This window comes from Pteronotus mesoamericanus, unplaced genomic scaffold (genome assembly GCF_021234165.1).
Source record: "Pteronotus mesoamericanus isolate MK-2021 breed Mesoamerican mustached bat unplaced genomic scaffold, CSHL_Meso_final contig_94, whole genome shotgun sequence".
Classification (NCBI taxonomy): Eukaryota; Metazoa; Chordata; class Mammalia; order Chiroptera; family Mormoopidae; genus Pteronotus; species Pteronotus mesoamericanus.
In genome coordinates this window covers 44,748,577-44,776,302 of record NW_026555285.1, presented here as the reverse complement: position 1 = coordinate 44,776,302, position 27,726 = coordinate 44,748,577, and the positions used below count along the sequence as shown (strand labels likewise).

At 43.0% G+C, this 27,726-nt stretch overlaps 1 protein-coding gene across 1 annotated transcript in view; it reads right to left on the bottom strand.

Annotated features, from left to right (window-relative positions):
- Positions 1-173: 173 nt before the first annotated feature.
- DNAJC3 (DnaJ heat shock protein family (Hsp40) member C3) overlaps positions 174-27,726 on the bottom strand; it is a 55,314-nt gene continuing 27,761 nt past the window's right edge. The window contains exons 5-12 of the mRNA XM_054586482.1: positions 24,059-24,211; positions 22,409-22,590; positions 21,828-21,947; positions 18,617-18,722; positions 18,396-18,516; positions 6,045-6,177; positions 5,370-5,518; positions 174-3,935 (exon numbers count right to left, since the gene is read on the bottom strand). Coding sequence (XP_054442457.1) covers positions 3,781-3,935; positions 5,370-5,518; positions 6,045-6,177; positions 18,396-18,516; positions 18,617-18,722; positions 21,828-21,947; positions 22,409-22,590; positions 24,059-24,211 — 1,119 coding nt within the window. The 3' untranslated portion in view covers positions 174-3,780. The remainder of the gene's footprint in view (positions 3,936-5,369; positions 5,519-6,044; positions 6,178-18,395; positions 18,517-18,616; positions 18,723-21,827; positions 21,948-22,408; positions 22,591-24,058; positions 24,212-27,726) is intronic.

The following is a 27,726-nucleotide window of genomic DNA, read 5'->3' as shown; positions in this document are numbered from 1 at the left end:
CACAGTGGCACCCAGCTGTCCTGGGACTTGTGGGAGGTGGGAGACGAGCCACCTCTGCGTTGGGTGCTGTGCCCTCCCTTCGGCTCGCAGAACGGGGCTTGTCACCCAGTCACTGAGAGGGGTATAGCACTGCTGGAAAACATACTTCCCCGGAAGACTACAAATGAATCAAAAGCAAAAAAGTACTGATTTTGACCATAAATATTTTTATTAAATGTGAAAATACAAGGGCATAAAAATAGTGCCCAGATGTGCAGACATGTCTGAGACCCATTTTAATTTTCAGTTCCTTTGATTATTAAAACACTAAATTGAGAGGGATTAAGTTACGTAGTCTTGTCTCATTCAAAACCAGCTACACAGCCTTCATGTAGGAGTCGTATTTGAACTTCTCGAATGTCCCCAGTTCTTACATTCTCCGCGCTCTGCTTTCGCTGCAGGTGAGAGGCTCCACCACAGACGACTGCAACAAAACCGGTCACGACACACAAAGCCACGCAGTGGCTAATTTTACTCTTAAATCATTCAGCAAATGAGATCATCCATAAAAAAAATGTCCCCACCTATTAACAGTATTTGCAGTTACAGAATAAACTCTGCTACTTTAAAAGGAATGATCTGATTTAGAATAAAGGTATTATGGGTTGACAAGTTAGCATTTGCCTTCTTCCTTCCTTTATTAATTTGGAAAAGTAAATTACCTCCAGCAAAGCTGCATGAACCTCCATGTTATGCTGCTGTGTCCTGGGAGAAAACCTGCTGCAAGGCCTGTAGCCGGCGTCCTGTGCCTTCTGGGGAACGGGCTCCAAAACCCCGACTGAGGACCATCTGTACCTTAAGCATCTCATGCATTTTTTTTTCTTCCTCACAGTAAACCTCATATGCCACTTCTGACAAATTTCATGTCTTTAAAAGCGGAATCTTTCATTTTCTAACATGAATAGAAAATGGTACCAATTTCCAATTGTGAGCCTATTAACTTTTTCCCTGCTCGGTTATCGGCACTTTTCTCTTTAAAAATTTGTGGGTAGTTTACATTCCATTACCAGAGTGCCAAAAAAGTTCTGTTTGCATGTTGATATTTAAAAGAAACTTTTAATACTGACTAAAGAGTGAGACAGTTCAAAATTAGCATTAGATTACATCCAATTCTCGTCAACAAACTGTTAAAGTTGCTTTCGAGTTTTCATTTATGTGTGGTAAAACACAAACTTTCAGAGGTGAGTAATAAATTAATTTATTCTCTCTTTTTAGAATATTTTCCCATTTACAGGCTGATGGGTCTAACACTTGCTGCCATGGCAAACGCCCACGATGAGCAGACCTGAGATGCTTCGCTCTGGAGCTCACCGGAGGGACGGCCTTGAGAAGGGAACGCACCTCAGGTAAGGGCACTGCCCCTCTGAATTTGCTTTTCCACAAAGAGCCGTGAAGGGCACTACCATCTCCACAGAGGGACTAGAGAATGGTCAGTGACAGCAGCCCAAAGAGGCCGAGCGCTTGCCCTGTCGCCGCTTCCGTCACAGGCTGACCACCTCCCCCTCCACGGCCCTGTTGTTCTCCATACTGTGGGGAGACGGGTTACTGTCTGTCCATGCAGGTGGCTCCCAGGAGGCTGCCGATGCCCATCAAGGTGGGAACTTAAAGGACGCTGTTTTCTTCAAGAACCAGCAAAGTGACAAATTCTGAAGAATTTCTCTCGGTGGTGTTGGCACTTGGCATCAAAGCATTTACTGTCTCTTCACTGAAAACAGGCAAGTAGCTGCACGTTTCAGTGAAGACTGAATTAAACCCATGGTAAGATTCCACGAGCAGGAATTATGGTTATTACAAGTGGAGAAAACCAGAAGTGTAAACCACCCTCGGAGCTGCAGTGGGCAGGTGGCCCCGGTGCCAGCCCCGACCCCTCCGGCTCCCACAGGCAGCTTGTCACCCTCTCCTCGGAGTGCGCAGGCGGGTGGGTGACTCGACACTTGCTTTGTTCCGATTGTGAGTGGAAATTGTTTGGAAGTAGGTGGTGGCCATGCTCCATTTCAAAGAGGTCACAGTGGCAATACAGACAAAAGAGGGTTGGAAAAAAATCTGATGCAGCTAATGAAGTAATGACTACTGAGATTAAACAAACAAAAATGAATTTCCTTTCTATTTTCACATTAGCTTGAATTTTGGGACATTAAAACAAAATGAAAGCTACAAGCTGTTCACTAGTTTTCAAAATGCATTGTTATGTTTATTGGTAAGAAATAGACTTCTAAATAGATGCAAAAGCACTTACTTGTTTTACCTAACTCAACAATGTGATTTCTCTCAGTTTGAAAAAAATGTTTCCACGTGTTTCAGGATGACTGAAGAAGAAAACAACTTGTGCTTGGCTGTTGTGGACATTACTGGTAGGATGCCCCGTAAAAGTAAAATTAAAATGATTTCATAAAAACATATTGGGCTCATACTGCTTAAAATGCTTCAACATGCTCTGAGGCAAACAGAAAAACCTTTCCAGAATAAAGGTAGTAATTCTTACCTAAAGTAATTCTCTCAGAATTTAAATGCAGTATCAGTAGTTCCATAAATATTTAATGTTCCTGATTAAAATACTCCTTTTTTAGGGAAAAATCATCGAATATACAAAGGTCGAATAGTTAACTTCTTAAAAGGCATGACAACGGTCTCCCACGGAGAGACGGCCAGGGCCGCCTCGGTGTGTAAACGTGTGTGGTTTTCAGGCTGAAGAACACAGAGTGGCGTTGCAGTCCGGGGACGGGGCAGGTCTGCTGTGTCGTGCCCCCCGAAACAGGCCCCCGCGGGAGCTTCCACAGTCCCCGAGGGTCGGCCCGGAGGTAGGGGGAGCCGCCTGCTGCCTTTATTAACAGTGAGGAGGAGGGCCTTCGGTTCATGGTAACTGAGCGACTTCACACGTTTAAGATGATCCCGGTTGAGGAAATTCTGTGGGACTCACAGTTTCAGGTGTTGAAGTAATTCACTCTGCACTTCAGCACAATTATTTGAAATAAAACCATCGTTATATTATCTGAACCATTTTTGTACATAACTTTTCAGTTAATCTGTTGTTTCATATTAAACAAAAGGGTCCATAGGTTTTACAGTTAATTTCAGTGGTATTTAGTATTCTCTTGAAGGTACTGAACAACAAAAAAATTCAAAGCATACGCCTGGCATCCATCCGAAGTCTACTCCTGGCTACGTCGACCACCACGTGGGGCAGCTTCTCTGAAACATGAGTTCTGCCCTCCTCCGGCGACAGCCACCTGCGTGCCAGCAGGGAAGTGCACATGTGTGTGGGTGAACGGAGGCTCTGTAACTTAACATTTGCAAGTGACTGGACCGACCGAAGTCTAAACATCGTCCCTAAGAACATACAGCTCAAATGTTACCATTCTCTTTAAGAACACTGGACTATAATGCATTCCCGTGAAGATACACACAGCTCCTCCTGCACGCAGGCACTGACCTGCTCCGTAAGGCTGTGAGGAAAACGACTCCTCCAGGCCCCGCGTGGGGGCCCAGCGAGCACCGGGCACGGCCCACGCGGGCAGCTCTGCCGGACACTCCTCACTTCCCTGCCAGAAAACCCATCAACCTCAAGTCTAAGGTGGGTGAAAACTGATTTTTCTTATTAAAACAATTCTTTGGTCATCGACAAACTAAAAGATTTGGATTTTTTTTTTTCATTAGGATCCTGGAACGTTTCCTTTTTTTAATCTTTAAAAAAATTAAGGAAAAAGAGAAAAAAAAAAACACCAAAAAAACCCTCCAGCTGGCTTAATTGAAGTGGAATTTAAATCGAAAAGGTCCGCCTGAGCTGAAGGGATTGAACCCCTGCCATGAGTTCCAGCTTCTGTGGAAAGGGTTGCCACCGCCTTGTTGACTCTCGGCGTCCAGGGGGTCTTCTCCGTCGTCGAACTTCTTCCTCATTTCTGTGAGAGAAACAGCCAGGTCAGCCTCAGGGACGAGAGGAAGGGACAGGTGGGGGTGGGCGCTCACTTCTTAGCAGTGAAACCAGCTGGGCCCCGCACTCGGTGCTCAGCTGTCCTGTCCCGCCTCTGCCAGGGGTTCAGCCTCAGGGAGACAGACCTGAGAAACACCAGTCACAGAGAAGGGGGTAAGGGGCCAGGGTGGAGAACGGCACCGCTGGAATCGAGGCCCCTACATCTTCTCTCCAAACACAGTAAGTAACTGCAGAGGGAGGCCTCCCAAAGTCTCTCTTCCCCCATCCAGTGGCCCGGGCCCCTCCCAACCCCAGCGTGAAGTCAGCCAGGCTGAGCCCCGCAGGCCTCAGGCTTCCTGGCGCCTCGCCATTAAGTCTGGATAGAACTGAGGGTCTCCATTCCCGTGGGCAGAGAGGCCGCCTCTGTGGCTGGGCCTGTCCGTCGAAGGACAGTCCCTGATGAGCCAGAGCCCTGGGCAGGCACACGTGAGGAAGGAGCCAGCTCACATCCTCAGAGGTGAGAAAAGGCTGTTTTCATCCTTCAAATAAGAACAGGGGTAAGAAAAAGGAACCGAGAACAGGAAGAAGGCCTTAGTAATTAACAGTGTGTTGCTTTTCTCAAGGCAGGCCTTTGTAAGGGCCGGCCCCAAGTCCCTGGCCAGCTCCCGGCTGCCCTCCTCACTCAGCCCCCGGGTCCCCCAGCGGTGCGCAGTGTGAGCTAAGAGGATGGAACCATTCGAGGGCCGCAGTGGACCCTCCTCTGCTGAATAGAAGAACATCCTGCTTTACTCACTGAGTACGCTGTCTCCCTTACAGGGTTTTAAGTTACCTGAAAGCAAAGGATCATTTCACTTCAACTGCACAGCATAGTAGGAGTTAAAAATAAGATTTGTCCAATGGGCATAAAACTTGATTTCCTTCTATTTTATTGAAATTTGTTCTGCTCCCACTGACGTGGAAAGGCACAAAAAGCAGCAGATGTTAGGTTAACATTAAACAAGTATTGTTAAATAGTCCCTGAATTCCTAGCTGCCTCACTCTGACTTCCCAGGCCATTTTCGCGTGGGAGAAGACAGCGTCTGTAGTACCCAGTGCCCGCGTCTGGTTCCCTAGACGAGACCCTGCAAGTTCAGTGGGAAGGGCTCATCGCTGTCTATGAAGTTGGAAGGAAGCTAAGAGATCCCCCTCACTGTTGTGTTTTCCTGTCACAGGTGGGGGAAAAAAATGGGGAGAACTGTCGATCTCAGGCCTTTTGATTCCACATCTGTCCGCCTTTCGCTCTACGGCAGGCACAAACCGGACTCCAGAGACTGCAGGCCCGGGACCAGTCCCCAGCCCTGCCTACTGTCCGCTCTGACACGGCCTCCACCCCGGGCTCAGTCGCCAGGCCAGGAGAGCAGAAGGCCCCAAAGGGGAGCGGTACCTGGGTCGGAGAGGACCTCCTTCGCAGCCGCGATGTCAATGAATTTCTTCTCAGCTTTTTTCTTTTCTTCTTCATTCTGGAAGTTATCTGGGTGCCACTGCATCGCTAATTTTCTATATGCTTTAATGATTTCTTGCTTTTTGGCATTTCTGAGGGGTATTAAAATTAATAATCTTTAGTTAAGAATTCCTCAACACTTCCGGATTAGCTTACTTAATAAGAACAATTCCTTAAAACACAGATGTTTGTTCAGGGAAGGTGGTCTTGTACATAAAGTACATGTTGAGTAAACTGCGTATCTCTTAGTATCTGCAAGTTGACTCTGGAAATGCCACTTTATTAATAGGCCTAGAGGAGTTTTCTTTCCCCCATCCCCTCTCCCGCCTAACCTCTTACCTCTTTACCCTTAAGAAATCTAGGCCTAGAACCTAGTCATGCTGCCGTGTCAGATCTTTGTCACCCACTACTAATTCTCCATGATCGCATTACTAGTCTTTCTCTATCAAATAAAACTAACAATCAAAATACCATGATGATGTTAGACTGTTAGGTAATTACAGTCATAGATTAAACCCTAAGGAAAGGAAAGGAATCCAAAAGAGAAAGAAAGAAGCAATGATTAGTTTTAAAACAGTTGATTAAAAATAGCAATGCAAATTTTAATTAATTATTCACCTTTTTACTCCCAAGATCTTATAATAATCCCTTTTCTGTGACTGTTTCAGTAGTCTTTGTGCTTTCTCCAGACCTTCCCGAATCTGCTGGTCATTTTCATTGTGTTCCTGAGCGGTTTCGTAATCCTGAATAGCTGTCAAAATATGTTTCAGATAATGCTGTTAAAAGGAATTATCATTAATAACCTTTACTTATCCTGCAACGTAACACTGACGCCATCATCCCCAGCCCCTTCGCTCTTCTGCTGTTAGCTGCTAAGAGCCCAAGAAGTAACGCCACAATTAAGGCTGAGTTTAGTCACTTATTACTCCCAGTCAATAAAATGCACTGCTGTTGTAACCTTACCCTGCCGCATTATCCTCCCCACACCTTTTGGCCTTTCAGGTGTTTTAACATTACGTTATACAAAGAAATCTTATCGTCAGTCAGACTAAAGTGATTGTGACACAGGAAAAGAAAACAGTGGCAAAGACAATCTGCAGGGTCAGCGACTGGGTCCGCAGCCTGGAAGGACCAGAGGCATAGACAGAGGGGCCATGAGCCATCAGGAGCACTGCCTCATGCACAGGCTTCCGCACAAACTGCTACACCTTGGTTTCTGTACATGTCGGTCAAAATAGAAAACCACATGCACCTGACTGACCCGGGAAGTCTGGTAACAGCCCACACTGTGGCCTTCATTTCAGGCTCTAGAAGGCATCTATGTGGGTGCCTCATGTGGTGCAGAAGGCAGGAAACACAGCAGGCCGGACACTGTCGCCCTTACAAAGGGACGTGGCAAGGCTGGCCCCCAGCAGGCATCTGGAAAGTGAATTTCAGTTTTGGCCGGAAGTGTGCCCAGCATCCCGCATACGACTGGCTCAGCGTGCCAAGACTGTCGGTACCTACAATGCGGGTCACGCTGCATGGTGCCTTTCCCTCTGGAAGTCTGGAATCCTGGCGTGAGTCAGGCAGAAGGCACCTGCCTCCCCGGCCCCAGCAATAGTCCTGGGCACTCGGTCTCTGGCGGGCTTCCCGGGGGGAGAACACTTGACACTCGCTTTGAGAGAAACACCTGGACTCTCTCACCTGGTGTCCTCTGAACTATGCCCCGTGAGCCTTTTCCCCGCTGCCCGGTCCCTGGAATAAACCTTAGCGCTGAGTGCAGCTCTGCTGCGTCCCATGTGCCCACCTCCTGAACCGCTGAATCCGGGGCGGGAGGCTCCCACACAGACCCCCCCAAACAATAGACCGAGGATTCCAGCTTCCATCTTTTATGGAAACGTATCTCGCTGGATAACGTGCCTGAACATTCATCTTGGCAACTGCTAATCCTGGAAGGGGCTGACCTCGGGCAAGGTTAACATGAGAAAGACGAGAGAATAAGATCTACAACCGTGTGAGCCTGCACCACACAGAAAAAGAGCAACCCTGCCTCGGGCCCAGGGCTACTTTACCTGCCTCAGTGCGTTAATAGTGAACGTTATCACCCCATCCGCAGTGGCACCCTAAAATAACTTCCAATTTAGCACACGAATCCATCATAAATAGTAGTGAGCTTTACCTTTGCAATTAATACCCACAGCACTTGACATCACAACCTAGTAAGGATTTCTACTTTCCTGGAGTTTAATACAAGGGGAAATGTTTCAACATATGCTGTTTTGCTGCTTATGCAAACTGTACATTAAACATGTTTGCATTCTTAAATTTTCACAGTATCCCTCCCCCCCCAAAGCAGTCTTCTATACCCTACCTTTTAGTAAAACTTAAGGTAGATACATTTTTTGCCAACATGGGAAAAAATATATAACATTACAGATTGTTTCCTAAATTCATGATTATAGGTAGCTAATCAGAAACTTAATAGGGATGAAGCAAGACTTCCCATGGACATAAACTTAGATCATTTTTAATTACATTTCAGATTCTACTCCCCAAGAGAATCTTAACAAACAAAACCAAACCAAGTGCCACCCAGTGATGTTTACCCCATACCATAATAAGCTGTGAGAAGAGAATAAGCCAGAAATAGTAAGGTCCCAAATGAACAGCATATCACAGTACGTATTAGCCAATTCACTTTCTAACCTCTGCATCTAAAAAATCCCCTCCCCAAACCCCTGCTTTTCATGTTCCCCTCATTCAGTTCTCAAGGAGCCACGCGCACAGCAGGCGCCTGCCCGCCGCCGCCCCCCCCCCCAGGCGGCAAGAATACAGCAGCAGTATAGCCGTGGCCGCGCTGACGACAGCAGACCAGAAATTCTGCTACGTTTCTAGAAGAGAGAAAGCAAATGGGTCCTATTACTAATGAATAAACCTAAGGAGAAAGAACCACAACCCAAAATACACGCGGCAACAGGTCCTAGCGCATTTGGCCGAGGACCCTCGGTTCCGGGAGCGACAGCAGCGTTAGGGCGCCTCTTAGGATGGTTCGCGGGGTGAGTCCGGGGAGGCTCGGCAGGCTCGCCCCCCTCACGGGGCGCAGCGACAGCGTTGCCCCCCGCCCAGGGCCCAGGAAGCAGCCTCCCAGGGTGCGGAGGACCTGCGCCTGGAGGGCCCCTCGGAGGGCTGCTGGGACCGCGAGGAGGTGCGGGAGGGAGCCGCCCAGACAGACCCCTGCGACTGACGGGCGTGGGGCGGGCGTGGCGCGAGCCCGGGGACCAGCTCCACCCAGAACTGACAGAGGCCGAAGGGCTGCGGCTGGTGAGGGCGAGCGAGACGAGTGGGCCCTGCGCGCGGCCGCCCCGCCGGCAGACGGCAAGCACCGTCGGGGCCGCCTTCCTGTGACCAGCCGCTAGCGCCTCCGAGTCTGCAGGGGGGGCCCCACCACACAGAAGCCTCTGGGAGACGAGCAGGGGCAGTTGCAAACGACCCCTCTCTCATTCCCCCGATCCATTAGCAAATCCCAAGTCAGCGGCTCTTCCAACAGCATTTACCCACTTCTCACCATTTCCAGTTACAGGTATAATGAAGTGCGTCATTAACACACCCGAGCGGCCGTAACAGTTTCACAACAGCGCCCCGCAGCCGCCTCCGCCCTCCCCTGAAAGTCTGTCCTCAGCGCCTGGGCTCCGGAGAGCCTGCTGAAGATCACGCCGCCCCTCCGGGGACCTCGGCCCAGGGAACTCCCACTTCCTCACCCTGGATACCGCGCACATCAAAGAAGGTAACCGCGGTGGGGCAGAGCTGCGCCTTCAGCCAGACGGTTCGCAGGGGCTGGAGGAGGGCTGCTAGTACCGGCCGCGAAGCCAAAATGGGGGACGGAGGGGAGCAAACAGTGAGCAAGGCCTGGGGGCCAGAGATCACAGAAAATGCCAACGAAGGACCCTTCCTGTGACTATGGGCTCGCCCTGGAGGGACAACCTGTGCCCTCTGCGTGTCACAAGAGCCATCTCAGGCAGCCGTGGTGGAGGTGAGGCAGATACCTCACGGGGAGCAGGCAGGTAAAGAACGGACTGCAATGAGCAAGAACGGCAGAGAGCCCTGGGCAGCACGTCGCAGGGAACTTGGCAGCTACGTGCCCTCTTAAGGTGGGGGGCTCACCCTGACTTGCCAAAGAGATGCCCGCTTTGTTGTAGCAAAGGAAGTGGGCAGAAGGGCAGCAGGTCCGGCAGCAGACGACCTCCTAGACACGGCTTGGCTCACAGGAGCAGAGAGGGCAGGGCTATAGAGAAAGGCCATTCTAGCAGGAAGCAGAGGGCACTGGGATGGTTCACTACAAAAGGCCGCACGGGACCAGGAAAGGCTAATTAATGCTAGTAGTTCTGTGAGGAGGAGTATTTTTTAATGGTACAGCATCAATTCAAAGATATTTTAAATTAAAACAGAAAAAGAGCACCAAAACTTACCTAATGAACATGCATCAGAACAACAGCCAAAGAATACATGAAAATTCTGAGCAAACATTAAGTACAATACAATAAAAACTCTCATTGCCCCGGCCTGTGTGGCTCAGTTGGTTAGAGTGTTGGCCCATAACCAAAAGGTTACAGGTTCAATTCCCAGCCAGGGCACATACCCAGGTTGCGGGTTCGATCCCTGTTCTGGGCACATACAATTCCCTGTCTGGGTGCATTCAATTCCAGTCCTGGTGCATATGATCACTGGTCTGGGTGTACCTGAGAGGCAACCAATCGATTTTTCTCTCTCCCTTCCTCTCTCTAAAAGTAATGAAAAAATGTCCTCAGCTGAGGATTAAAAATAAACTCATAGAAGTGAAGATGAAATGAGAAGGCACACAGTGAGAATAACGGGGGGGGGGGGGGGGGGGCACGACCCAACAAATGACAAAATGAAGTGTAGATAGTTTAAAAAGACTAGAGGGAAAAAATTCTAGCATTAGATGACAAGCAAAGGGAATACAGCCTACACATAACTGGATCATTAAAGCAGAAAATCAATAGAGCAGAACAAAACAATTCAGATTAAATTTAAGAAAACTTTTCTAAAATAAAAGATAAATATATTCAAAAGGTAGCTGGTACCTGGGCAAACAGGATGAGGATGATCAACACTGAGATACGTCCTAGTGTAGGTAACACACTTGAAAGACAAGGGCTCTTTGGGTGGCCAGACCAAAACCAACATCCTAGCCCCAGATTTTCCACAGCAATATTCAGTGCCCAAAAAGAATGGAATGGTAAGTAAAATATACAGCAAATTTGTGAACCAAGGATTGTACTATCTGGCCAAGCCACCCTTCAAAAACGAAAGGGAGAAAGAGCTTTGAACATAGAAGAAATCTGGAAAAAAACTTTCCCAGGAGCCCCTCGAGGGAACTCCTATGGATGAACCCACCAAAAGTAGTCTGGAGAATCCATAGCCAAAGGAGACGGTGCACACTGAGTATATTCAACAGAGAACAAAGACTAAGCAAAACACCTACGTTTAGTGTTGGAGTAGAACAGCTGCCCTGACAAGGCAGAAGGGCAGAAAGGTAGTTCACTAATTCCCCCGATTACAGCTGAAGCAATCAGGAAGCATCACCCACTGGAGAAGCCAAAGGCCAACACTAGGGAGAAATTCTCTAACAAGTACTGAGTGGTAGAGGAAAAGGAAGGGAGGAACATGCTAATATTCTTCTTCACTGTAGGAAACTAACAGATACTCCCCAAAGGAAGAGGGCTAAGTTAACAAAACTATAAAAATAACCAAGAGTACACAAAACTATACAGGCCAAATAGCAAAATTTCTCAGCAAAAGAGAATGCCAGAATTCAGACCAAACACATCTGTCATGTCAATAAATGTAACAATCAACAAAGTGATTGCAAAAAGCTGGAAATAGACATGTGGTTCAAGTTTCATCAGGCAAATGTAAATAAAGTTTGGTTCACTATCTTAACATCAGATAATTAGAATTTAGATCAAAAACATTAAACAAAAGGAATTTATAATGTTAAAGGCTAGATATAATATCTGTTCATAAAATAAAACAATAACACAAGATACTAGGACAGACTTAAAGACACTAGTAGAGGGAAACTCTTAACTCTCTGTTCATAACAGACCAAGGAGACAAAAGGACAAGAAAAGACCACAATATAAGGCAGACTTGATTGATATGTCAAACTCTGTTCCAGAAACAAGAGCATTCACCTCTTCTCAAATCCCTAAAACTCATGGAGTCAGCCATTTTAGATTAAAAAAAAAAAAAAAGGAATAAATTAAAAAATGGAAGTGGTAAAAATATCTTTGATCACAATGTTATAACACTGGAACTATCAGAAAATAAAAAGGAATTTCACACCCAAAAATATTTTAACTCACCAACAACTCTTAAAGAAATATAAAAATAAACCCTGTAAAATATCTAGAAAATAATGAAGAAAACACCCTTTCAGAACACATAAAACAGGGCCCAAGCAGGTTAACAGGGTAATTCACAGCCTTAGTGGTTCAATAAGAGTTACAAGGGGAAAAGAATGAACTGCATAATCATGACTCAGAGTTAGAAAACACAGGTGAAAATTGTAGGGCAAAAACAAACTAATGAAACAGAAAAAGTATAGGACTGAGAAGTAAAAAAGCTTATTTCTTGCCAAAAATCAAATTAGTAAATACCTCTAATCTTGCCAAGAAAACCAAGCTCAAATAAATACTATAAGAAATAAGTGAGAAATAATCATAGAAGAAATTAAAATAATGAGACTATTGTGCTAAGTTTTGTGCAAATATACTTTAAAATTCAAGAGTGTAACTGAACCTAAAACCAGAAGACACAGAAAACTGAAGCAGAACAGTTGTCAGAAAAAGCCATCTACCAACAAAGCAGCAGGCTTTCCGTGGAGGTCCCACAACTTGAAAACTCAAATAATTATTATAACTACCCTAATTAAGTTTCCTATGTATAAAAGACTAGGTTAAAAATGATTTTTCCTCCGAATTTTTTGAGAATATTCGCTATTCCCTTCTGGAATTAATTCCCCCAGGAGAGCACACTCTGACACTGAACGCGGAGGGCAAGCCTAGTGATGTTTTAGACTGACTTGACATGGTGATGAGACAGACTGTGTTTAATTCTGTACATAAGGACATGATGTGGCCTGCACTCTAACTGAATCTGATATATCAACGTATACATGTTGTTGAAACTTTCATAGTGGAAAGAGATAATAGTGCGAAATATAGAAAGAGTTCCAGTTCCTGTAGGATTAAAAAATTTTCAATCTTGTGCTGTACTTTCTCTGTCAACAGTTAGAAAGTATCACCCACTGTATTCAAAGCACGGGAGTCGACAGACACAAATACAGCCCTTGCTCCATGCACTTAGTCTGTTTTGACTTGACTGTAGGAAATGCGGAGGGGTTTTTCTTTGTCTTTTAAAGTAGCTGCTTCACTATTTGAGGGTCTCACCTGTTTGTCACAGGAAATCACACTCTTGTTAACTGGTCATTGAAAAGCAAAAACCAAAACATATCTATGGCCTACGTTGTCCTATCCCAGCCTACTCTCTGTCCTACTCAAATCCATCCGTTGCCTTTGGGAAGGGCCAGGCGCCCACGCACTGCCCCACTTCTGGGCTTCTGTCTCAGCTCCATCTTCTCCCACACGTGGGGTGTCCTTCCCTAATTTTTTCCTTAATATTTTTTCCAACACTTTAAGCTTTTGATCATTTTGAAATAACCTTTCTAACATATCTTTTTCTGCTGAATAATACTGTTTAACTACTGTGAATGTTTCCCCACCTACATACATAGGACGCTCAGGGATTCCTTGGTATTTCCTACAGAAGTCACAGAGAGATTTGTCACTATAGGGACACACTGTTTTGCTGACTGATGTGACAGGCAAACGTGCTGATCCCCACAGAGCACGCAGCTGTGTGGAAGAGGCGGCTGCGGCTCAGCAGCCTGGGTGCGAGCAAACACACAGGCCAGACTCACAGTGCATGAGGTTTAGGGCCAAAGACGGTAGGCAATCCACACACATTGCCTTGCCCTAGATGGCTCTGTGAAGGACTAGCTGTTTTTCTATTCTAACCACCTGTTTCCAACTCCTTTGGTGAAACTAAAGTAGATGCACCTATTTTAAGATCTGAACGTCTCAGAAATACCTGCTTTATAGATTCTGACTACCTGTCCATTTGACTGATGTGTAAAAATATCAATAGTTAAGGACCGGCCGACTTCGTTAGGTTTGATCCTGCATACAGCCAGCAACTGTTAACTCAGACCAATCTCTTCCCCTCTTTCTCCCCAGACAAGGAGCCAGGGATCCCTGGGCCACAACCTTGAAAAAAGCAGCAGCCACAAGAAATGTGACTTACTCAGAAGGAATGGTCTCCTTCCTGCCGGGAGATGGGCCCTGCAGCCCCGTGCGTGCCCTGCACGCGGCCCCGTGTGTATGTGGGAGCAGCGGCACTAGCCTGACATTCCTCTACGCTGAGATTCCTTTGGCTTAAAAATTCTGATAAAGAATAGAAATCAGTGTTTTATATAAATATCTTATATTTGGGCACTCTTCCTAAAACATAACTGTACTGGGGAGGCATAAGAGTACTGAAACAAACAGGTGGTATGTATTTTGAACACAGAATACTATTTTGGAACAGGGCGGGCCCAGATAATGTCACCAGGGAGAGTCCCAGGATACACAAGAGGGCACAAGGCTGAGTACAGGGCAACAACATAGGATTTCAAAAACAAACTTTAATTTACAGGCCGGCCCTTCAACCAGAAAAAGGATTACTTGGCTCCTGTCCTCAGAATTGGGGATATTAGTCTGAATACTGAAATATCAGCTCTGCCAAATAGCGCTAATGCAGCCCTCTTAGGTTCAACCTAGGAGCTGGCTATCCCACACGATATTGTTTGTATAGAAAAGTTAGTGCACATTCAGAACTACTATCCCAAAAATGAGTAAAAAGGGAGCCATTTACTTAAAAGTGTACTAGGAGCACTGCACTAGGCATTTTCTGAGCATCATCTTATTTGTCACAACAATTCTATGACATATATGCTGTTCTTTTTTTTTTTTTTAATTAGAACTCATTACCTTTATTTTTAAACCACAAAAATATTTTAATGTGCTTGACATTGCACTAAAGATAATTTGATTCATGTATAATATCAGATATGGGACATTCCTATCAAACTGAATCATTTAACTTAGGGTGTATTTGTGTGGGTGCCTTTTATGAAATAGGTTTTTAAGATCTCTGGGTTTTACTATAAACTTTGTTCAAAATACATTTTATATTTAACTGTTTATAAAATAATATATACTATATGGAATACATATTTATGCATAAACATAAATATTAGACATGACAACATTTTCTAGAATAATAACAGAAGTGTTACCAAATTGAAGAAAATACTATATACAGATGCTCCTTCACTTACAATGGGGTTACATCCCAATAAACCCACTGTAAATTGAAAATGTCCTAAGCCAAATATGCATTTCATATACCTAACCTACTCAACATCACAGCTTAGCCCAGCCTACCCTAAACATGCTCAGAACACTTACATATATTAGCCTACAACTGGGCAACATCAACGTGCTGTTCTTATTCCTATCTTGCCGATAAGGAAAGTAAAGCTAAGTTACAGGCTAAGTTACCTTATTGAGACCACACAGTAAAATAACTGGCATGCTCCAAAGAAGACATACAAATGGCCAACAAGTATATGAAAAGATGTTCAACATCAATATTAAGGAAATGCAAATCAAAACCATAATGAGATATCACGTCACACTCTTAAGAACCAAAAAAAAGAAAGACAGAAAAGGAAGTGGGTAATAGAGCATGTTGCGAGGATGTGAGATACTGGAAACTTCCGCAACACTGCTAATGGGCATGCAAAATGGCACATCCATCATAAAAAATCAGTGTGGCAGTTCCTCAAAAACTAAAAAAAAACAAACCACAAAATTATAATATGGTACAGCCATTCCACTTCTGTGCTATGTATCCAGAAGAATTTCAAAGAGTCTTGCATAGATAGGTGACTGTACACTCATGTTCAGGGAAGCATTATTCATGACAGACAAAAGGTGGAAGTATGTCCATCAACAGATAATCATATACATGCAGATAAATTACACACACACACACACACACACAGAGGAATACTATTCAGCCTTAAAAAGGAAGGAAATTCTTACACATTCTACAGCATGGATGAACCTCGAGGACAATATGCCAAGTAAAATAAGCCAGTCACAGAAAGACAAATTCTGTATCACTCCACTTATAAGACGTATCTAGAGTAGTCTAATTCATAATGACAGAAAGCAAAATGGAAGTTGCCAGGGTCAGGGATGTGGGAAAGAGGGGAAGAGGGAGTAGTTTAAGGGGTACAGAGTTTAATAGGTATAGGGTTCAGTTTTGCAAGATGAAAGTTCTGGAGAACGGTTACACGACAATGTGTATATACTTAACAGTACTGAACTGTACCCTTAAAAATCACAATTATTTTTAACTCAACTCAGACCTAATTCTAAATTCCATACTCTTTTCGCTATGACCTTGTTGTTTAACCACATTCATTCATTCAGCAAATGGACGTGTGCCTACTTATGAGCCCAGCACAAGTACCAGAGATGTGTCCGGCAGTAAAATAGACACAGGTCCTCGTGTAGCTTAAGTTCTAGCCAATACAACTGCTCACACGTCGCCAACTGTTCAGCACTGCTTCCGTGTCGTGTCGGCGTGCTCCTCTCAAATACTCCTAAAAGGAGGACTGGCAGAGCTGCGGCCGCCTCCACGGCATCCGCACGCAGCCACCTCGCTCTCTGCTTGCTTCCCGAGGGGTGGGACGCCCTACTATCTTCCTTGATGATTCTACTGAATGCCCCCAAATAATAAATCTCCGTGTCCCAAGACTCACTAATCTAAATCTATTTTTTCTTTATTCATTATATACCTACTATCATTTTACATTGCTGATTTTTAAAAAGGTAAAAGTAGTAACAATATGGAAAACCTTCAGATTTTAACTCAGGATTTCAACACATTATTATTTAGCCTAGTTAAGTATGATTATTACTCACATCATTTACTAAACCTCTGATTCAAATCCAAACAAGTCAAATAATACCTTTCAGTTTCAACTTTCTGGGCCTCCTCTGTTGCCTCCAAAATTTAAAGACCTACCAACCCATTCTCTCTCCAGGAGGTTGCGTAAGTTCCATACATGGGACTCAGACAGCCATTTTACTCCTATAAAACCATGAATTCAGAAATATTCCCCAGTGTATAATCTAAGCCCCCTGCCCAAGACAAAGAATAAACTCATAATTAAAAGAAATTTTTAAAGGAAAAAACAGACTTCACAGACATCTATTAAATTAGTATTAAGCATCTTTTTCTTCAAGAATTAAGCTATCAAGTTTTCCTAAGAAAATAAAAAAGGTCCGTTTGACATTCACAAAGGCATCTTTCCAATTATATTTAGCAGCCTAGAAGATTTAACCTTTTTTAGCAGCTAAGTTTTTTATATTCTGCAGCTTCTCTGATTTCGCAATTAGAGCTGTGAGTTTATATCCAGATGACAACAGTGCCTTTGATGAAACGCTCCCAAAACTAAGGGGAATGCAAATCCAAGAGTATCGCCATCTCACTGAGCAGACACAGTAGCTCGAAAGTGAAAAGAAAAATTATGCTAACGGGCTCTTCCATGCAGATTACCTGCTTTATTGAAGCGCTCTCATGAATATTAAAACTTATCATATTGATTGCCTACATTCCAAGCCTCAATCAGATTTCAAGGACCTTACTATAAAAATGTCCCACAAATAGTAATAACCAGAGTTGTTTTCACTCCCAGGAAACCACTTAGGAGCAGGATTCTTTTCAAATTGTGGAAAAGCAGGAAAAAAGTGAATGATCAGTTTCCCTTAAAAAAAAAGCACCATAAACCTTTCTTAATTAAAAGGGTAGTTATCTCCTTCTTAAAATACGTTTTATCATGTTACAGGTGCATTCTTATTGCATTTAAAATTTTATCCATGATTGCACGTATGGCTATTTTTGCATGACATTAAAATACATATTATTTTTAACAGCCACACTCTTGTATTAAATAAATATTCAGTACCTAATTGAAAAAACAAAAAAAAAAAAGAGTACCACAAATTAAGTTTCACCAGAAAAACACTGTTTGCTATTTAAAATGATGTGCCTGACTTGAAATGAAAACTGCAACAGGGGCACTAAGGCTTACTTCTTTTAAAAACCATCCCATTTAAATGTTCACAGCACACTGTCAAGTGAAAAAAGTCTAGCTTTCAAAAAAATCTGTGTTGCTGTATATGCCTTAGTTATCTTCCAAAAATAGGGCACTGCCTTTATTCAAGGGCCTCACAACATCCATCGGAGAACTCTTTCTTTTACTTCACCTTGAACAAAGTAGGACAGGCAGCTACCCCAATGTTATTAAACATCCTGGGGGTCACAGAAGAGCATTTTATATTTAGGAACATATGACACAAATATGGATGCAGTATGTCTATACTATATATACATATGTATATTCTAGTATGTATAGAATATAGGCTATATGCATAGAAAAAGTCTGAAAAATATAAATTCAAAATTAACAGTGATTACCGCTAGATGATATAAAATCTATAATTTAAATTTTGTGTTATCTTTTCAAACTTGTCTAAAAGAAATGCTAAAATTTTTGTTTCTGTATTCCACTGAACTGGTTTCAACAGCAGAACTTTTCCTTAGATGGTATATCTTTCAAGTTCTACTAAGGAAGAATAATTTTGAAGTTCTCTGCCACTTTTCTAAAATTATCAACATTTCCCGGTACTCCAGTCAACTTGTTCCAAACAAAAGGATGTTAAACACATGCCAATTTCCATCCCCCTCAGCTTTTAGACACTGAAATCCAGCTCCGTGCAGGGTTACCTTCGTCATACATTTCTTCTATTAAATAGGCCTCTGCCCGATCTTTCAGCGCATTCACGTTGTCAGGTTCCACCTGTAAAACTTCAGAACACACTCGAATAGCTTCAACAGGCTTCGCGTCCTAAAAGTAAATGTGAGAAAGGATTTCTGGTTTCTATTCCATATGTTTTTACATTTCTGGGAATCATGTAAATGATAGCTGGGAATGGGTCAACTGTTACCTTAGAAAAGCAGTGGCAAATCCTTTCTTTTGAACGAATTGTGTATTCAGAAACACTAGGCTCTAATTGCATGACAGATTCATATTTGCTGGTCGCATCTGTGTATCTATTAAATGAGCAAATCATGATGAGTAACAAATTCTATTTCCGGAGCCAGAGGAAAACCCTCTATTCTTCACTCTATGTTGCCTAATCAGTTTACCTGAATAAGCACATGCTTCCAAACACTACTTTTACCTACTGTAGCAAGAAACGTACTATCTGCAAACACATGACCACAGAAAATGATAAATCAGAGCATACCTGTGAGTATCAATCAAACCACCTGACGGATTTCTCTACAGAAAAACGCCTATGATTTTGACACTGAGTAAAACACCTCATTCAAGTCTGACTTCCATGGAGCATGTTCAGCCAAACAGAAAAGAAGTTTTATTTTTTGGTCACTCTAACTTTCATGATATAATGGAGTCCATTACATACATGCTATTTTATACAATGCATATTAGTATTCACAGCTAAGTACAACGTACTTTCCTGCAGAAGGAACCTGCTTAAATTCCTAACTATACTAGCTTTTCGGAACAACAGAGCTATTTCAGCATTTTAAGAACTGTTGTGCAAAGTACTAGTCCTGCTATACACTAAGTTACTTTCCCAGTAATGGCAAACGAAAAGATAGATATTGTGGCACATGATTCCCAAAGGCTGTAATCTTCAATTTTAAATGCTAATGTATTAAAACACGGCTTTAAATATAACATTTAAACAGAAGCTAGCTAGCTGTGTCAAAATCCTCGTTGGGATACTGTTCTCAAGTTTTCCATGATGATAAAACAACTGCAGGAGACTGCAGAGTATGTGAGACCTTGCTTCACTTCTTACAACTACATGTGAAACTACAATTAGCTCAAATTAATCAATTAGAAATATACTGTACTTTAAAAATTAAAAAAACTAGGTTCTGGGAAGGTGGGATCAATGTACTTTCCCCAAGTTGTCTAGCTAGGTACAAATCAATATCCCAAACATTAAATATTTTTAAAACTATGGAAAGGCTCAGAAAGGGAAAGAAGGTAGACCGCCAGAGCCCCCTGGACCTGAGGGAAAACAGCCTGGTAGGTCCCCCGAGTTGCTTTTCTGCCTCCTGTACCCCTGGCTCAGGGCGGAGGAAGCCGGCAACCCAGAAACACCAATGGGCACAGACAGACACAGCCCCAAACCAACCAACGGAAAGACCTGGAAAGAGCAGCTTAGCAACACAGAAACCTCTTTTTTTTTCTTTCCTAAATCCTCACCCAAGGACAAGCTTACTGATTTTAGAGAGGGCGAGGGAGGAGAATAGAGGGAGAGAAACACTGAGGTGGGACACAGCAGACACGGGATGGACCTGCAGCCCAGACGTGCACCCTGACCTGGAACAGAACCCTACACCTTTCCGTTTATGGGATGACGCTCCAACTGAGCCACACAGGCCAGAGCCAAGACAGAAAACTTCAGGCAATAATGGCTCTATTCCAGGCAACCACCAGAGGAAATCACGGCCTCGCTCGCACCCACGCGGGCAGGTGCCATGGAGAGCGTGGACTCTCCTGGTGGGGCAAGGCAGGGTACGAGAGGGCCAGGCAGGGAGCCAGGACCTCCCCGCAAGCCGGACATGAGTCCCCACCTGCTCACCTGCGCCAGGCAGCAGCAAGAAGCCTCTCACATCTCGGACCCCCACGAAGGCTGAGTGGGAAGCTTCTACCCTGCCCGCCCAACCCCTTTTGGCTGGAACAATGTCTAGACACCCTGGCCAAAATAGAAGATTATGTATAAAACACCCTTATAAAATGAAAATGTCCAGGTTTCAATTCAAACCCACTCATCATACCAAAATGTACAAGTCACAATAATCAATGGATACTTTTCCATATTAATACAGAAAGACAATAAAATCTTTTTGTTTGTAACGATTAAAACATACTGGCTTAATAATTTACCATACATTTTTGTATTTGGTATTGTACCATGGCCACACTTACTAATTCAAAAGGAACAGATCACAAACCGAGTACGACAGACTCTAACACCAAGAGGGCAGACAAGTTACAGAGGCCTGATAACAATTTAAAGCGGCCATGGAAAAAGCAACAGTGACAGACAAGCTTAAAGCAAACAAAAGAGAACAAAAAAAAAAATGTGCCTCAACCAAGAAATAGAAACTCTCAACAAAGAGAAGACATAAAATAACCAAACAGAATTTTTAGAACTGAAAAAGGGAAAAACCATAATTAAAAAGCTCACTGAATGTACTCAATAGCTGACTGAAGGAGGCAGGAAACAATCAGTGAATTGGAACAAAAAGGACCAAATCTTAACAGAGAGAAAATAAACTGACAAAAATGAACAGAGCCTAGGAACCTGTGGGGCTAAAACAATAGAATTAACACTTGTATCAATCAGAATCTAAGAAGCAAAGTATAGAGAGGGAAGGGCTGAAAAAGTACTCCAAAATATATTAGCTGGAAACTTTCCAAATTTGACAAGCTATAAACCTACATATTCTAGAAAGTAAATAAAGTCCCAAAAGGATAAACATAAGGAAATGCACATTGAGACACATCATAATTAAACTTACAAATCTAAAGACAAGGGAAAAAAAATTCTTGTAAGCAGTTAGAAAAAAATGATACTTATTTTTAGGAGGAAAAAAACTATGAAAATGGCAATGGATTTCTCTGTAGGAATCATGGAGGCCAGAAAGAAGTGGTACAGTATTTTTCAGGTCCTATAACATAAGAACTGTTAACTCAGAATTCTATACCATGGCAGCGGGAGGGGGCCGGGGGGGGGGAGACTCGATATACTCATACATTTCTATCACTCTGCAGACCACATTTCTTTTAATAATCAATTTATATGCCTGTCTGCCTCGCTGCTCTGTAAGCTTCTTAAGACCAAAAACTACAGTCACATGCATTTCTGCAACCCCAGTACACAGTCAGTACCTGATAAAGAGACACTCAATAAATATTTGGTGAACTAGAAACAAATCTGGTAAGAATACTATGCAGTTACTATTATCTATATTCCGGCTTATTTTTAAAATGTACAGTTGTGGTAGTTCTGTTTAGTGCCATCTAAGATACTCCATCCTCAATTGCTAAGGAGTAAGAAAGCAAGCACTTCATGAGGGAACGCTAGAGAGTCTAGATAAGCGCCTTCTTACCGGCCATCTCTGATGAGCTCTTCGGCTGACTCAATCAGCTTATTAAGTTTCTTTACTTGTTTGTAGTGTGCAAAACACCTTTTATGATCCTGGTCAAGTTTAAGACATTCACGAACTTCACTGCTCATGTATTTAAAAAGAGGAAAATTTACAAGTCACAATAATCAATGGATACTTTTCCATATTAATACAGAAAGACAATAAAATCTTTTTGTTTGTAACGATTAAAACACACTGGCTTAACAATTTACCATACATTTTTGTATTTGGTATTGTACCATGGCCACACTTATTAATTCAAATGAAAATGATTTAAATAGTTATACATTAAATACTTTATTTTGCTTCTACAAACATAATATCCCTCTTTATTTTAATAAGCATAATTCATGAAAATAAACTATGTGGAGGCAGAATAACTTAAAATGTATAAATAGATAATAGGATGTGAACATAAAATATTTAAACAGATAATAGAAAATAAAAAGTCTTAACCACAATTTTAATTTAAAATTGAAAAGAAAATGGGATTATCATCTTAGTGCCACAACAAAGAGATGGCGTGTGTCACTAGAACCGACCTGAGGGACAGCTCATGGTCTCCGAGCTGATAGTACAGTGTGCTGATTTTATAAAAAGCCTCAGTGTTGTCATTCTTCAATTTTGATGCAGCTTTCAAGTCACTTATCGCTTTCCTAGGCTCCCCTTCTTTTATGAAACACTCAGCTCGAAGTTCCCGTAGCTCAGCATCCCACACACAAACCTTGAGAACAGTAAATCATGCACATTTATACTTGTATCTCACATTTTATCTACATATTTATCAACATAAAACATCCTCGATTAGTGTGATAACTTCTATATGGTAAATAGTATTTAAAAGTCTGATACAATAGATGTGACAGAAATAATTAGATGTAATAAAGTAATTTCTCCAAGAATATGTAAGGAAATTCTAAAGGGGACGGAGATATATGTACCAATAAAACCTTTTATTTAAAACCCTTCTATAATTGTGAAAGTTTAAAAATAAGAACACGTGGCATTTATTGTTAGAAGGCTGTTCCCAGTGAGGCAACTTAAGAGTTTGAAGAGAATATTCTGTAATCAGATTTTTGCATTTAATCAACAATTCTAATTTCTAGTATCAACAAAATTTAGGTTCTCAATTTGCAAAATATTTTTACTAATAACTAAATGTAATTCTCTTTTGCAAATGTCATCTCCTTGAAATTAAATCCTCGTATCACACAAAAAACAAGAACGAACAATGTGAGGAGGTTGAGGCTTCATCATTTCCATCTTATTCTTCAAAACGTAAACCAAAAAGCTCACCAGCGAGGCCTGTAGATGTGTGACTACGCGTTTCTTAGAGTTGTTCTGGGGTCACGTCAGCCTCTCACGTGTATGAACAGATCGAAATCAACATCGGCCATAAATTAAATATAACTGACATTAAGCTAGGTTGAAATGGATAGTCTAAATGCCAGGAGGTAAAAATTCTAACTGTATTTTTCCTTAATAAAGCATTTACAAAATAATTCAGTAAAACCTGAATGGCACTGGGTCACATCCTGGTTTCCTCTATAAAATCGTCCAAGTGCCCATTCTACGTACCATCATGAGTTTACGGCCAAGAGTAAATGAAACTGCCTATGAAAGCACTGTGGACATGGTAAGAACAACGGAATCGTGACCGCTTTCGTCTGCACGCTGTAGCAGACAGGCGACCTCCTGAAGCCGTCCGCCCTGAAGGCCTTCGAGGCGAGGACACCGCAGGCCCGTTTCCCAGTCTAGAGCCGTCTGCAACTCCCAGCAAGTCTCCGTCTGCCTTCTTCCCTCGAAGCTTCTTGCTCTAAACGCTTCTGTCTTCCCAAACATTATTTTTCCTTTTTCTTAACCAGCTTTCATCTCCTACCCCATTATTTAATCTCTAGAGTTTTCTACCCCTCCAAAAATGTAAACTCAAACAAACAGCAAAGCAAGCAATGTGTAAAAATACGTAACTCCCATTCCACAGCACATTCATTCCATTTACTGGAGACTTCAGTTCCAAATTCTGTTCTACATAAACACCATCTTTCACTGAAGAGCTACAAGCCCTAGGGCCGATCTGATTTTATCCCATCTAGGTTTCCTGTGGTACATAACACATCAAAGTGCATAATCATGCCCTATCGTAAAAAGCAGTACATGTTAGGCTTGTCAGCTGCAATATCCAATAAACTTACCTCTAAAATCTTATCAAGGAAGGTTATAGCAGCAATATAATCTGCGTTTTCAAAAGCATCAAGGGCTTGGGCACGCAAACGCTGCATTTCATCAGATTTTACAAGTTGGGACTGGGCTTCCCGTTCTTCATTTTCACTTGGATTAGATTTGAGCTATAAGAATAATAAATTAAACAGGGTTCTCAATCTCTTAAGTCTCATACCCATAATATACACAGATATCTGACTATCCAAATACTTAGGTTCATTGGGAGAAAAGGCTGGAGACACTGGCAACACTGGCTTGTCCGCGGACTCTCTCCTGGTGCTACCAGCACGGGAAACACAGCCAAGGCACCCGCCACCGCCACGGCGCCCGAGAGCCAGCGCGGAGCTGGAGCCGCAGGCCTGGTCCCGGTGCTCACCCGGGCGCGAACACTTCGGGCATGTGAAAGTGCAGAGAAGAATGAAACACGATGGCCGGCCCCTTTCTCACTTTCGTATGTGTAGCACTGGAGGAAATAACTTGAGTTTTATGTATTTTGCCTTCTAGTTATACCTTCTAAGTATTTTAAATATAAAATAACTTTAGGTAAATAAGGAACTGAACTTTTCCAGGAACTGAAAACTTTTTCAGGGAAGCTGAAAAAGGAGGTTTTTAAGAGGTTGTAAGACAGAAAAAGATTTCATGTCAGAGGGGCTCCAGTGTAATAAAAAAGGAAGAATTCACAGGGAAAAATAAGAGAGTAACACCATTATTTAAAAGGCTTATGACATAGTTTTAAGAGGTATATACTTTGTCTCTTTTTTTAACATTGTCCAGGTATAATTTATATACTGAAAATGCACTCATTTTGAGTGTGCGAGTCTATGGTTTTCGATCCATTTACCAAGGGTGCAGCCGTCACCCCCGTTTCCGGCCGCTTCTGTCGCCCCGCAAGCCCCCCCCCCCGGCCCCCACCACCCGTCTGCTCACAGCGCGCCCCTCCCATCCTGTTCTCCTGCACAGCATCTCTTAACCAGGTCTCCCTCCAGATGGAAGATCTTAAATTTAATGGCTCAGAAAATTGGATGCCTCCATTAAAAAGCTACTGACTTTTTTTTTTGGGGGGGGGGGTTTTAAGATTACAGTTTATATGTAATAATTCCTGAAATCTAATATTCTTACTAAGATAGGAATTGTAGTTGATGGGTTTCAATTTTGGGTGCGGTACAGACAATGATAGATTATTTCTAGTAATCTCTCTCCTTCAATTGACCGATTATACTGCTTCCCATTTTAGTGGATTCATTTTTTTAAAACGCCCCATATCCACCTGGCAGGAGAAAGCCACCCCAAATGAGACACCTTAGGATTATCATCACTTAGTAGAGACCCTATAGTCTCCATTTGTTTTGAGGATACTTCAGGTATTGTTTTGTCTGTACAACCCTTGGCTTTTGAAGGAACAGACAGGACTCCAAGTAGTCACAGGTAAGTAGGGAGGGCTTGGTCCCCTCAGCTTGCTCATGGGTGCACGGTCACGCATGACTGAGTTACCAGCGGAAGGGAGTTGTGCCAGGGCCGTGGAATGCTCGTCTAGGGCTGTCTCACCGGCAACCCCGGGCTGGTCCTGAGTGCTCCGGCAGGCCGCGGTGGGCGGAGCACACACGTGGGTGGGCTGCACTATGCTCCCCATAAAAGGGGAAGCTGACTGATAACTTCCGTACCTACACGAGCGCTCCCTTTTGTATAGAATGTACTGTGATGAATTAGGGACTGCCTCTCCTCTCCAAAACCTGGGCGTCTAGTCGCTGCCGCACAGTTTTTCTCGTTGGAAGGTGAGGGCCGGGAAAGCCCTCAAGGTTGAGGATGGCAGGCTCAGCTTCGCTCCACATTCAGACCATCGGGCCAGGAAAGAGGGAGTGGGCACAGGCTGTCTGGGCTTCCTTGGGACCGGGAGGAAGGGAGGGAGGGAGGGAAGGGATTCTTCTAAGCAAGTAAGACAGGAATTTGAAAAACAAACCAAGGACCGACTTAGAACCCTGAAGAGGTTCAAAGAAGGTTAAGAGAGATGAAGACCTTCCCTCTCACTACAAGGCTGCTGACTCCGCCCAGCTGTCCTCTTCTGCTCCATGGTATTTACAAGTAGAGGTTGGACCCTGCTGGTATTTCCCTCTGTCCCTGTTTCCTGTGCCTTGATATCCCTTCTCTTCTTTACTGTTTTACATTTCTGACTCTTTCAGCCAAACCTCTGTGACACTATTTTATTTCTTATTTCTAACCATTCACTGTGGTCACTGAGCTTTCAGATCAAAACCCGTGATAGCTGTGGGGTGAGGGCTGGGAGGAAGAGATAAACCGTTCTCTCTAATCCACATCAACCCCTATTTCTGAGATGGCAAATGAAATCAGGGGGTTGGTACTTGCAGAGGGAAGACTTCTAAGACGGCCCAAATGAGCCCCTCCTCCTGGAATTCCTACCTTTGTATGATCCCCTCCCCCTTGAGCCCAGGAAGAAACTGTAACTCCTTTTAACAAACAGATTATGATAAAGGTGATAGGATGTTACGTCCTTAATTAGGTACAAAACACTGTTACTTCCATCTTGATAGATCAGTATCTCCCCCGCCCCCCATCTCTCCCTCTCTCTCTCTACCTTCTCACTGGTTCAGCTCTAATGACTCAAGCCACGGTGCAGTGAGATGCTTTACCGAGAGGCCCACAAAAGAACCAAGGGAAGCCTCTGGCCAACAGCTCGAAAAACTGAGGCCTCAGTGTAACTGCTCAAGAGAAACTAAATCCTGCCAACAAACAAGTGAGTTTGGAAGCAGTTCCCCCACCAGCCCAGCCTCCAGATTACAGTGCAGCCCTAGCAGACACCTTGACTGTAGCCTGTAAGCGACCTGGGAGCAAAGGGTCCAGCTACACCTGCCCAGATTCCTGACCCCATGAACTGTAAGATCATAAATGTGTGTTGCTTTAAGCTACTAACTTTGGGCAATTTGTTACACAGCAACAGATAACTAATAAAATAGTTTTACCATTTCTCAATGGCCAGGTTATGAGTATCTCCAAACAGATTTTGTATTATTAATGTTTTAAAATAAAGTCTAAATGGAAAAAGGTTAAGCCCAAATCCTGCCCTTAACATTTATTATTTGTACAGTATCTGCATTTTCTTCACTAATAAAAAGGGGGATAACACTACCTTCACCCTGAGTAGTCATTGAGAAATTATGAAGATACTCCATGAAATACACAGCAAGTACTGCAAAAAAAAATGGTAATCAAAATTCCAAACTCCTTTTGTAAACTTTCTAAAATATATAAATTCATATAAACCCTATAGCAGTGTTTCTCAGAATGTGATTTGGGGACCCTTGGGAGTCCTTAATACCTTTTCAGGGGTCTGTGGAGACAAAAGCCACTATGGATACAAGTTAAAGAACCCATTCCAAGTAGAAGATAAGTCAATGGATTTCATTATCGCAGAGTACTAACAGTTCACTGGCAAGATTTCAGAGTCTGAACTATAAGCACTAGTGGAGGTTTGGTATAATATCAAAGAATATTCATAATTACCAAAAAAAGCTATTAAAACATTCTTTCTTCCCAACCACTGATACGTGTGAGGCCACATTTTCAATAAGACTTCAACCAAAATATAAATTAAATCTGGAAATCTGTCTTCAAGGAAGCCAGGTAT